General features: G+C 67.7%; 3 protein-coding genes across 3 annotated transcripts; all 3 read right to left on the reverse strand.

The window, feature by feature from the left end:
* Nucleotides 1-489: 489 nt before the first annotated feature.
* On the reverse strand, nt 490-1,719 carry MNEG_9023 (hypothetical protein; the record flags this gene model as incomplete). The annotated part of the gene is made up of 1 exon (XM_014042503.1): nt 490-1,719. One exon carries the CDS (start codon nt 1,717-1,719, stop codon nt 490-492), a length of 1,230 nt encoding a protein of 409 aa, XP_013897957.1.
* A 1,065-nt stretch (nt 1,720-2,784) lies between these two features.
* Nucleotides 2,785-5,948, reverse strand: MNEG_9024 (hypothetical protein; the record flags this gene model as incomplete). The annotated part of the gene is made up of 11 exons (XM_014042504.1): nt 2,785-3,207; nt 3,404-3,558; nt 3,793-3,988; nt 4,161-4,229; nt 4,377-4,451; nt 4,627-4,666; nt 4,860-4,927; nt 5,122-5,184; nt 5,362-5,477; nt 5,590-5,765; nt 5,845-5,948. 11 exons carry the CDS (start codon nt 5,946-5,948, stop codon nt 2,785-2,787), a joined length of 1,485 nt encoding a protein of 494 aa, XP_013897958.1.
* Nucleotides 5,949-6,597: 649 nt separating this feature from the next.
* Nucleotides 6,598-11,247, reverse strand: MNEG_9025 (putative Small subunit processome component 20 like protein; the record flags this gene model as incomplete). Its single annotated transcript, XM_014042505.1, has 7 exons — nt 6,598-8,415; nt 8,717-8,885; nt 9,128-9,326; nt 9,574-9,750; nt 10,061-10,160; nt 10,432-10,514; nt 11,004-11,247. The coding sequence occupies 7 exons, from the start codon at nt 11,245-11,247 to the stop codon at nt 6,598-6,600; spliced, it is 2,790 nt and encodes a 929-aa protein (XP_013897959.1).
* Nucleotides 11,248-11,903: the final 656 nt, after the last annotated feature.

Here is an 11,903-nt window from a genome sequence, read left to right on the forward strand (position 1 = left end):
GCCGGCCGCCGCGCCGCCGTTGCCGCCGCCGCCGGCCGAGGCGGCCGCAGCGGCCGCCGCCTCTGCGCGCTCGGCCTCGACCTCCGCTAACTCCTCCAACACCGCCAGATCCTTCATATTCGGCACCTGCACCTCGATGTCGGCCCTCTGAAGCAGCTGCTGGCTGATCTCCAGCAGCCCCTTGAGCGCGCGCTCGCGCGCGCGGCGCAGCGTGCGGCGCTGGCGCGCGTTGAGGCGCGGCTGGCCGTCGGGGCCGATCTTGGGCTCGGAGTTTTTCCGGGCCTTGAAGCGCGCCGCGGCGCTGCGGGTAGGGGGGCCAGGATGAGGATTGGCGGGGGCAGGTGGAGAGTTGCGAGGTGAGCTGGGTGGCTGTGAGAGACGGCGTGTTCGCATATGCATGCTTGTGTGCGTACACGTCTGCGTGTGTGGTGACGAACGCAGGCGTCGGGGTGGCAGCGTCGGAAAAGTTGTTCACATCGACGACAGCAGTCAGGCGACTGCGCGCCCAGGCAGGTGGGGGCGCGTACGGCCGCCGCGCGAGGGCGCCTGCAACCGCCCGCGGCCTGTCCTGTGCGGCTGCGACACCCCCCCATACACACACCTAGGCCTCGGTTGCTGCGCCTGCTGCATCAGCTGTAGGGGGTCCAAGTGGCCCCCAAGGGTGCTGAGGTCAGCGCTGTGCGCCACGCGCAGCCGCCCCATCTGCGCCGCGAGTGGCATGCCGCTGACCGCGTTGGCGGCCGCCACGCTGAGCGCCGCCGCCGCGGCCGCCTGCTGCTGCGCCTGCAGGTGCTGCTGCTGAGCGTGCAGCATGCTGGCCGCCTGCTGCGCCTGCGCCTGGGCCTGGGCCTGCGCCTGTGCGTGCGCGGCGACGGCGGCGCCCAGCGGGCCGGACAGGCCGTGGCCGAGCAGCCCGCTCGAGGCCGCGGCGGTCAGCTGCTGCTCCAGCGCCGCGCGCTGCTCCAGGTGGCGCGCGAACGAGCTCGCCGCCGCCGCATCGCGGTACGCGGCCGCCTCCAGCGCCGCGGCGGAGGTGAAGGACTGGAGGTAGGGGGGCAGCCCGCTCGCCGCACCGCCAAAGGCGCTGTTGAGGCTCTGCTGCTGTTGGTGGTGCACGGCCGCAGCCGCCGCGGCCATCGCGGCCGCGTGCTGCGACAGCGCGCCGCCCAGCGGGGGCGGCAGGGCGCCACCGCCCGCGCCGCCGCCGCCCCCGCCGCCGGCACCATAGTAGTACGGCGGCAGCTGCGCGGCAGCCGCGGCGTCGCTGGCAGCCTGGAGGCCGCCGGGCATGCCGAGCGCGGCCACGGCCGCGGCGGCCGCGGCTGCGGCGGCGGCGGGGGCCCCCAGGGGTGGGAGCCCTGCAGAGCTGCCAAAGTAGCCGGTGTCCGAGGAAGAGCTGTGCACGGCCAGCCCCCCGTGGTGGCTGCTGCCGCTGCTGTGCTGCCCTGCGTTGCTGGGGTGGCTGCTGCTGAACAGCGAGGCGCCGAGCATCATCTCCGACGCTGTCAGGGGGCTGGTGGCTAGCTCGCCGGGCGACCCGGGGCTGCGGTGCAGTATGCCGTTGCCGCTGCCGCTGCTGCGGCTCATATCGCCGACCACGTCGGCCGCCGTGCACAGCGAGCCCGTCCTGCCTAGGGACCCATACCCCGGCACCATCGGCTCCATCATGAAGGGTGAGTAGGGAGCCAACCCAGCCATAGGAGAGCCGGACATCATCATGCTGCGAGCGCCCGAGCCCGGGGAGCCATATTTTCACGAGGCCTGTGATCCAAGCTGGGCCGTCCCGCTGCGTCCTGCGGGCAAGGGGAGCGCCCGCAGGCCGGGCCAGGAGGGGACCGCGTCAAAGGGGGCATCGACGGTGCCAGGGACCGTCGTTTTGGGGACTGTGTCGGGAGAAGCCACGAGTGTGCAGACGGGTGAGACGTACGCTGCACCGGTGCGCCCCGCACGCATGCCGGAGATACAGAGTTCGCTAAGGCGCAGGCTCTTAGAGGGTCCCTGAGCCGTGTGGGGCCCTGGCGGGCCCGCTCACCACACCGGTGCCGAACACTCACCCGAAAACGCAAGGATGGCAGAGAGAGCTGCGAAATAATCCCGGGTCATGCGTTGTCACGCCTTTCCGGCGGAGCAGGGGCAGCAGGAGGCAGGCGCGACGAGATTGCTGTGGCAGACGAGCGGGCGAACCAACTCCCGATACAAGTAAGCAAATGACGGATCAGACGAAAAGCTGCCAAATAATACTAGTGGTTTGACACGAGCAACTGTGATGGGTCCGTGGGCCGCCGCAGCGGTCATGTCAAAATTTGAATTGGCTTCCAAGGCTCTGGAATCAGGTGGCAGCGCTATATGTTGCCACTGCTCATAAGGAGGCGGTGTAGGTTGTCATGGGTCCCCTCTTTTGGATAGGGGTAACAAGACACAATGCGCAGCAGCGACATTTCATGTGAGCAGCACCAATGTGTGTCACTCACAGCGATCCCATCATTTTGTTTACAAGCTGTTGTCTGTGAGTCGTGCAGCCGCGCAGGCAATGCAGTACACCCCTGCCGCGGAGTGGGCGGACTGTACGCACATCTTCGCCTGTCGGGCGCTTGTCAGTGGTGCCCCTGCGATGCTGTCGTCAATACTGCATCACGCATGCTGGGTCATGAACGCCGCCTGGGATGGCCGGCCCGATACAAGGAATACGATATCGTGTATGCCCAACGCCACAACTCCAGCCGCCTGGGTCACTTTTCATGCAGTGGTGAGCACTTGCCCGCCCCATGGCGTACGGGTCCTGAATCAGGCGCCTGGGCCCGTGGCTGCGGCCGCCGCCGCCTCCAGTGCATCCGTCCTGTCAGACACGCCCTCCAAGAAACCCAGCAAGTCGCAACGCGCCAGCGCCGCGTCCCCGTTGACCGCTGCCATGAGCGCCGCTGCGTCTACGCCCGCGCCGCTCGCCGCTCCCGCCAGGCGCAGCCCCTCGCCGCCGCCAGCCACGAGCCGCGGCCAGTCGGCGGGCACCGCGACCTGCACCCTGAGCCCTGGCCACGACGGCAGCGATGCCTCGAGCACCCTGCCGCCCGCGCCATGCTGCTGTTGCTGCTGCTGCTGCTGCTGCTGCTGCTGCTGCTCGATGCGCACAATGGGGAAGCGCTCCGCGGCCGCCTCGACCAGGGCCTGCAGGGACCAATACTGCAGCAGGCGCAGCTGCACCTGCCCAACCTGCGCGGGCGCCAGGGGGCAGCGCAACAGTGCGAGGCGGTGGTGCGAAGAGGGTGCGGAAGTTGTGGTGGCCGGGGGCACCCGGCTGAAGCAACCCCAATGTTGAGGCCGCCAGAATCCAGGGCCAAACACACCGCAAGAAGCGCCAGGGGACAAGGGCAGTGCGCCTGGGCCCATCAGGGCGGATGCCACTCACCACCGTGCGCACGCCGCCGCCGCCGCTGGCCATCGCCGCCGCCACCACGTCGTCAATCGGCACTGTGGCAGGCGCCAGCCGTGCGGACGCAAGCGCAGCGCCGCCCGGGCGCAGCTGCAGCGCCAGCTCGTGGCGCTGCTCCCTGAGGGGGGCGTCTGTTGAGCACAGAGGGAAAGGGCGAAAGCGGGCGTGATGGGATGAAAGTTGACATCATCAAGGTGTGGGGGGAGTGCTGCGCAGGGGTGGCTGGTGTTTGGTCCTCCAGGATCAGCATGTTGGCGTAAACGGAGATTGGATAGATGCAGTAACCTGGATCACCAAGGCAACAGCCCGTTTTCAGCCGCACGGCGGGCGGACAAGCCGCCCTTTGCGCTGCGCGTCCCACGCACCTGCCGCCAGGCTTGTCGGCACGCGGCAGGTGATCAGCACGACCAGTCTGTCCGGTTCAATGGAAGAGATCCCGACGCCGCCCAGCGACTCTACGGCTGCAGCGGCCGCCTCGGCCCACTTGGCGGCGCGCGACAGATGGGCGCCGGCGCCGGCGGTGCGCGCGCTCTCGGCTTGCAGCGACGACACGCGCGCCACCTGTCGCGCAGGTGGCAAATAAATGTGGTCATGCACAGTCGTCAGCAACCCTCTTGAGCGCAGCCTTGCCTCTCCTTGTTGGTTTGCAGGGCCCAAGGCCCAGCAGCATTCACTGCAGCGTATGTAAGAGCATTCACAGGCGCAGCACTGGCATGGGCCGTCCATGCCGCACCTCCTCCTGGAGGGCCGCCAGCTCCTGGTTGCCGCCCCGCACCGCAGGCTCCGCCTCGTGGATGACCGCCTGGGAGCAGCGGGAGGCGCCAGGAGGGGCGGCGCAGCTTGGCCCAGTGCGGCTGTCACCGCACACACAGTTGCGGGCATCTTGCCTGGGAGGGCGCACGAGGGTTGACTGCTGTGACGGCCCGGCGTGCGAGCAGCGCGCGCCTACCTCGCTGCTGGCTATGGCCGCCTCCAGCCGCTTGGCGCGCGCCATCTCGTCCTGCAGCAGCTTGTCACACATCGCCTTTCGAGTGCAGCAGGCGTGGGGAGCAGCCGGGGCGAGAGGAGGACAGCAAGGTGTAAGAAACGAGATCATTCGCTTGGCGGTGAGAGCGCTTCGTGTGCAGGCACGCTTGAATGGAACTGACACAGCCCATTTAGCAGGCTGTGGCACCAGCATGCCCACCGCACTCACTCACCTGGTCAGGGCCTTGCGCCAGGGGCTCCAGCGGAGGCGGTCTGCCAGTGTTATGACGGATTGGAGCGGGGGGATCAGCAGGTGCAATCGCAGGCAACCCACCTGGTTCAGCAGCAATGACAGCTGCATCGCAGACTGCGAGTTCAGCGGCAATTGCAGCTGCATTGCAGACTCCTAAGTCAGCGGCAACAGCAGCTGCATCGCAGACGTGTCAGCTCTCAGCCCAGAGCACACCGTGCCGCATCAAATTGCTGCAGAGTTCGCTCCAAACTGTCCAGCTGGGCCGCCACATCACCCATGACCTGGACGCGGGCGCGGGTCGTGTGCGTGTGTGGATGCAACCACTGCAGCCACAACACTGTGCCCTGAGGATGATGCGACTTGCGCACAAGGTTCACGGGGGCGACATATGTTGATGTACATACTTCTCCCACGGGCCTACCGCCATGTGTCCTGTAGATGCTGCTTTTGAATGACACATTGTGCCCGCACGCACCTGCTCAAACTGCTGGTGCATGGTGGCAATCTGTGCTGATGTGTCCTGCAGGGTTGACCTGGCCTGCGCAATGAGGGTTGAGCAGCATGCGTTGCTTTCGGCAGCTGCCGTGTTGCGCAACGCAGCTGGCGCGTTGCTGTGGCTCCCAGTGATGCGGCTGCGTCCTCACTGTGGCGCCACCGCCACCGGCTTGTGCTGGGCGTGCCCTGGCCCCATCGATTCGCCGCCCGATGGATGCACCTGTGTGTTCTGGTCCTTCAATGCCCGCAGCGAATCGGCATCCTGCTGCAGCTGCTCCTCCAGGCCTTTGTGGGTGTTCTCCAATGTGGAGACATCCAATGTGCCATCGCGCAAGCCTGGGTACAAGTAGTGCAGAAGCGCGTGTTGACATTGTTGTTGCCAGGTGCGCTGGTGCCAAGGCTGTCACGCAGCACTGAGGCGCATCGGCAGCGTCACCATACCGCTCACTCTGCATGAAGCGCTCCTTCAAATCCACATTGACGTAAGAAGCCTTGGTAGCATTGAACTTGCGCTGCAGGCGCTTGAGGTCGTTGTCGCCCGCTCCATTGTCGACGGCCACTCGTGCCTCTTGCAGCTTGCCCTGAGCACGCTGGCGCGTGTCTCCGGAAAGCTCCTGCTGCGCTCTGCATGGCCAAATTATTATTCAGTGTGCTGAGGTTCCCGCGGGGTTGCGATCTTGCTTTTACACAGAGCCCAGCCCACCTGCGCAGGTCCTGAACCGCCTGATGCAGCTCCCCCATCTGGCTTAATCCACCTGTGTGCTCGTTGAAGCTGAGGCGCTTGGCGAGGCGCTCCACGTCGGCCATCGTTTTCAAATATGTGTGCTAGTCTGTTGGCATTTGTGTCCACCGCGGCTGCACTCAAGTGATATTGACACAATGCACGGGAAGCCATGGCTGCACAAGGGGCCGCTCTGCCATTGGTGGTCGGGGAAGCCGGCTCGCAGCTGTCCGTCATTCAAATGTGGAGCAAGGACGGCATTTCCTAAGCGTGCCTGGAGAGGTACAGTGGTCTGCTCAGTACAGCGCCTGCTGAGCTAGCGTACTTTGACAGCCTACCCCATCATTCTGATGTGGCTGTGCCGCACGCAGCGACGCGTGTGTGAACGCTCCGACTACTGCGGCGTGCAGGTGAGTGCCTCACCAAACAAACCGGGGCAACAGTTTTGGCATTGATCGGCCACCTCAGGTCTGTTGAATGTGAAACAGGAGTTACAGCAGACCCATGGCTGATCAATGTCCCATGTACAAGCGATAGCTGCCCTGCGCTGAAAAGAACATCATCCTGCAACATCGTACACGTCAATCTTGGGGCAAAAATAGCCACAACACCATATCTGACACCGCCGGCGGCACTGCTTCACAGATGAGCCCAGCCTTCACCAAAACAAAAGGGGAAAAGGTCAATGAAGAAGACGGACCGCTAAGGGTGCAAATGTCAACGCAAACTGGGGTGCTACCCTCGCCGCTGCCGCTTGCCGCCGTCGCCGCCCCTGCCGGCGCCGCCGCCGCCTCTGCCGCCGCCGCCGCCCCGCCCGCCGCCGCTCCCCCTGCCGCCGCGCCCGCTCTTGGCCCGCACGCTCGCGAAGCTGCTGCCCTTGGCCGCCTGGCGCCGCTTCTTATCCTCGAACTTGCGCTTCCTCCCCGCCGCCTTCTTTTCGTTGCGCTTCAGCTTCGCCCGCGCCGCCGCCTCCGGGTCCACCATCGCGCGCAGCGCGCCGCCGCGCTTGCGCGCCGCGCGCGCCGCGCGCACCGACTCGCGCGCGGTGTTGTACGCGGCGAGCATCGCGTCGGCGCCGAACGCGTCGCGCAGGTGTGCGAGCACCTCCTCCCCCAGCGTGCGCACCTCCTCCGGCGCCGCGACCCACCCGGCACGCCCGCTGCCAGCCGCGGCGGCCTCGGAGATGCGGTAGAGCGGCCGCAGCATCAGCGGCAGGTGCCCCGCGAGCCGCGGCGGCCCGACCGCCGTCGCGGCGGCCGCGAGCCAGCGCAGTGCGGCAAGGCGCTGCGCGCGGCGGGCGACGCGCCGGTCCTCCGCGAGGCGCGCCATGCGCAGGACGAGGCCGCGGAGGGTCACCGCGCGCGGGCCCTCGCCGCGGCGGCGCGCGCGCCGCTCCTCGCGCTGCGCGGCCGCCACCGCCTCCTCCTCCTCGTCGCCGCTGCCCTCCGCCTCCCCCAAACCCTCCTCGTCCTCCTCCTCCTCCTCCTCCTCTTCCTCCTCCCCTTCCTCCCCGCCTTCCTGCTGCTGCGGCTGCTGCACTCTCGCTCCCTCGCCCTCCTCCTCCTCCTCACTGCCGCTCCCGCCCGCGGCCCCGTTGCCCACCAGCGCCCCCTCCTCCTCCTCCTCCTCCTCCTCCCTCCCAACATCGCCGCCTCCGCCCACCGCCGCCCCGCCCTCCTCGCCCCCTTGCGCCTCCTCGTCTGCCAGCGCCACCGCCAGCGCCACCAGGCACTTGACCGCCTGCAGGCACAGGGCGTCGTCCACAACGTCCGCTTCCAATTGGATGTAAAACGACAGCGCCAGCTCGCCTGCAGTAGTGCCACGCCAGCCAGATGTGTCGCCGGCGGCGTCCGCGGGCGCCTCGGCCGCTGCTGCTGCCGCTGCTTCTGCAGCGGCGGCGCCGCCCAGCAGGCCGGCGCGGAGGCCGGGGTCGGCGAGCGCCGCGCCGACGAGCCGCCCCGCCGCCTTGCGCACCCACAGGTGCGGGTGGAGCAGCGCGCCGGCGGCGGCCGCCCACGCGCGCCGCGCGTCGGGGCCGCGGTCCCAGCCTAGGGGCCCCAGGCCCGCGGCGCCCACAGCTTTCTCCAGGAGCAGCAGTATGTGGTAAGCCTCCTGCCACCGCGGCACGCCATCGCCCGAGCCGCCGCCGCCGCCGCCGTCGGCGGCTGCCTCCTCGGATTCCGCAAGCTCCGCCGCGGCGCAGCACTCGCGCAGCAGCTGGGCAGCTTCCCCCAGCAGCCACCCGCCGTTGCCGCCGCCGCCGTCCGCCTCGAGCCGCCGGCCAAACTTGGATTGCTCCGCCTCTGCTAGCAGCCCCAGCGCCTGCGCCGCCGCGCGCCGTGTTGGGCCGCCGGCGCCGGCCAGCCACTTCTGGCAGTAACCCGCGAGGCCGTCGTTGGCTGTGGTGCCCAGCTGCTGGTGCAGCAGCTTCACGGCGGCTGCCACCTGGGCGCGGCACTTGGGGCTCGACTCGTTGGCGAGGCGGGCGACGAGCGGCAGGTAGATGACGTCAGCAAGGCGGGTGGTGACGTCAGCAGGGAACTTGACCAGGATCTGTGTTAGTGCAAGGGGGGGTTAGGGCGTTGAGGGGCGAGGTAGGAGAGAGGGGGTGGGTGTGGTGCAATGCAGGGCAGGGAACATGGGGGCATGATTTTATCAAGAACAAGCACTGTCACTGACACAACACAAATGAGTCTGCTGACTCCGCTCCTGCCGGTGCTGAAGCTCCGATACTGGTGGCACGCCCGTGACCGCGAGACGTGCGCGCCTCAAAAGCCACCCCAGAGCAGCACGGCCCCCGCCGCCGCGCGCGGCGCGCGGCGGCGCAGGATCGGGGCTTGGCCAGCAGGCGCACCTGCTGCAGCAACTCCAGGGCCTGCAGCCGCCCGGTCTCGTGCTCGTAGGCTGTGTTGGCCAGCAGGAACTGCAGGTGGCCCTGCAGGCGGCCGGAGCCCAGCGGGTAGTCCAGCAGGAACTGCAGCAGCGCCGCCGCGGCCGCGGCGCGGGACGGGGCGGCGTGGCTCCTGAGGGGCGGGCGGGCGCGCGGGTGCGCGGCGGGGAGGGAGCGATGAGATGTTGGAAGTGCATCTGGGCGCCGCTTCCTCAAACACTTTCATGGTCAATCATGTACATTGCACATTGCACGGAAGATGATTGAGCAAGCACCCCCATTGGCAGGTTTGGCCAATTCAGTCGTCAGCAATGGCACTTCATACCAGATCGCCAGATCAGATCATTGGATCAGGTAATCCCAGATCCCACGCACCTGATCATGACCTCCTGGACCTTGTCCATCGCGTCGTACACCTCCGGCGCCATCAGCCGCCGCCCCAGCACCGCCCTCAGCAGCCCGAACGCGGCGCCCTTGTCGGCGGCGCCGGCGCCCAGGTCTGTGGCCACCCAGCGCATGAGGAAGCGCAGTTGGGGCGTGGAGGGCTGGTAGGACGGGCACTGGCGCAGCAGGCCTGGGGGAGGGGATGGAGGGAGACGCGCGCGCAAGGGCGGCGCGTGTGAAGAGGAGGGTGCGTAAGACGGGGGTGCTGGAGGAGTGAGATTTGTGATGCATGAGGTGCAGGCGACATTACCGACGCATGTGGGAGGCCGCAAGGGAGGAACACAGGGAAGGAAGGCCGCATGATAAGCAGAGTGAATACAGAGGGAGACGAAGGGCGAGGAGGAGGCGACAGCGGAGGGGGCCGGCCCGGCCCTCACCGGCCAGCAGCCGGAAGCAGTCCTGCGCCACGGGGTGGCTCGCGTCCGGCGCCTTCTTGAGCAGCGCCGTCAGCGCCTTGCCCGCCGCCGGCGCCGCGGCTGTCATGCCGGGCAGTGGGAGCGCGACGAGCGCCGACAGCTGGCGCAGCGCGAGGGCGACGGACGCGGAGCTGCGGCCTGCGGGGGTGGGGTTGGAGGGCGCCGCCGCAGGAGTCGCCGTCAGCGCCATGCAACATGCAGGCTCATGGTTTAGGGGGGGGGCGCATCCCACAGGTCGGATGGCTTGACCAGCGGCCCCGCCGCCGCTGCATGCGTCACAAGGCAGTTGGGTTCGTCTGGATGCCCCGCTGCGGCGCCGAACCAGCGCCAAGCAGCACACCAAAAGATAAGACCAATATCAATCCTGTTGTAGGTCAAGTCATGTTTCCACTACAATACGCTCCACAAAGGGGAGGGGGCAGGCAGGGCCGCGCGACCGCCGCCTCACCTGCCAGCGCGCGCACTAGCAGCGGCAGCAGCGGGTCCACCAGCTCAAGGGTGGCGGGGTCACGCCCGCTCAGCGCGCCGCGTGGCGGCCGCAGCGCGCCCTTGAGGCGGGGGCGAGGGGAGAGGGGTGCAGTGCGTTTGAGGAGTGGAGCTTCAAGTCACGCTCGACGTTTGCAGGGTGGGGTCAAACCGGTGCTGGCAGCAGGTAAAGTTGACGCGTAAGCGCTGCAGCGGGCAGGCGACAGGCCTGCGCAGCTGATCGCCGGCTTGGCCTGCGCGGGGCGCTCAACCGGCAGCGCTGCTGTTACGCAGCGCCGTGCTGACATCACACAGCGGCATGTCTTAAGAGGGTTGAGTGCCCCGCGGCCCCACCTGGAGGATGGTGAGGCCGAACTCTGTCAGCAGATGCTCGTGCAGGGCAGCGCGCTCCTCTGGAGACTGCGGGGATGCCTTGTCTGGCGTTTTGAGGACCGCGAGGGGTGTGAGAGTGTGTTCAGGAGTGTGTGTTTAGGAGTGTGTGTTCACGAGTGTGCATGTGTGTGTGTGCGCGTGCGCGTGCGCGTGCGCGTGCATGTGTGTGTGTGTGTGTGTGTGTATGTGCGCCCGCGCGTGTGCGTGTGCGTGTGTGTGCGTGCGCGCGCGTTTCGGAGTGTGTGTGGGTGGGTGGGTGTGCGTTTAAGAGTGTGTGTGTGTGTGTGTGTCCGTGGTGGCAGATGAGGAGATGGTGTTGTACAAGAGGTGTGCAGTCACGCGCTGTGTGGCGAGAGCGAAAATCACCCGGGAACGCCCCAGGTCTCAGTGTCAGACGCCGCAGCACGCCGTGCGAGGGGCCGGCCAAGAAGCGGCATGCGGCCCGTTGGCGGGTCCGAGCATCTTTGTAGGCTGCAAGCTTCCCTGGCCCTGAAGTCGTGCAAGCAGACACCCTCCACTCAAAAAACACCCACCCTTGGCCGCCACGGAGTTGGCAGCCGCCACCGCTTCCTTCGCCCACGCCCGCGCCGCCTCCTCCCGCGCCACGCAGCCCTCCAGCAGCGCCCCAAGAAACGAAGCCAGCTCAGCGCCCGTCGCCGTCGGGTTTGCCGCGACGCCGCGCGCCGCGTGCTGCAGCAGCTGCGACAGCTTGCCCCGTATGACCGGGCTGCTCGCCGCGGGCAGCTTCTCGCGCACGAGGGCGAGCAGCTGCTCCATGGAAGCTGGGGAGAACGTGATGGAGCTGGCGAGAAGCTGGTAGGCCTCGTAGGCGCGGCACTTTTTGGCCTCCTTGTAGTTTGATGAGAAGTTGGTGGCCTCTTTAGCCTCAGACACCTGTATATGGGTGAATTTGGGGCGAGGGCGGCGCAACGCCAAGAGACAAGGATGAGGTGGAGTGCTGAGGGCGAGGGTGCACAACAACAGGCATGCTGCGGGGGAGTCACCAGGCTGACAGTCCAGCCAGGGGGACCTGGTACGGGCCAAGAGCGCCACGCGGCTGAGGGTGAGGTTGGGCAACAAACCCCGAGTCAAGGCGCGGTCCTGCCCCTGCTGCGTGCAGAGGCGCGCGACTCCGTCGCTCAGGCGGGCGGCGGCGTCTGCAGGTCCCCAGCTTGTGGCAGAGCCGTCGAGATGTTCAGCATGCATTCAAACATGACCAAGACGTGCGTGCGGCCGCCCCACCTGGCCGAAGAGGTCGTTCTCGATGAGCGGCAGGATGAGCGCCACGCTGCCGTCCAGGTGGCCGTGAACTTCGCAGCGGGAAGCCAGGGCGTCGAGCACCGCGGTGACCGTGAAGCCGATGACGTGGGCGGTGAAGCCCTTGTCTGGAAGGCATGCGCGCAGGACGCTGCGGGGGCAGAAGAGGGGGGGGG

The sequence above is a fragment of the Monoraphidium neglectum genome (assembly GCF_000611645.1).
Source record: "Monoraphidium neglectum strain SAG 48.87 unplaced genomic scaffold scaffold01793, whole genome shotgun sequence".
In the NCBI taxonomy this organism is placed as follows: Eukaryota; Viridiplantae; Chlorophyta; class Chlorophyceae; order Sphaeropleales; family Selenastraceae; genus Monoraphidium; species Monoraphidium neglectum.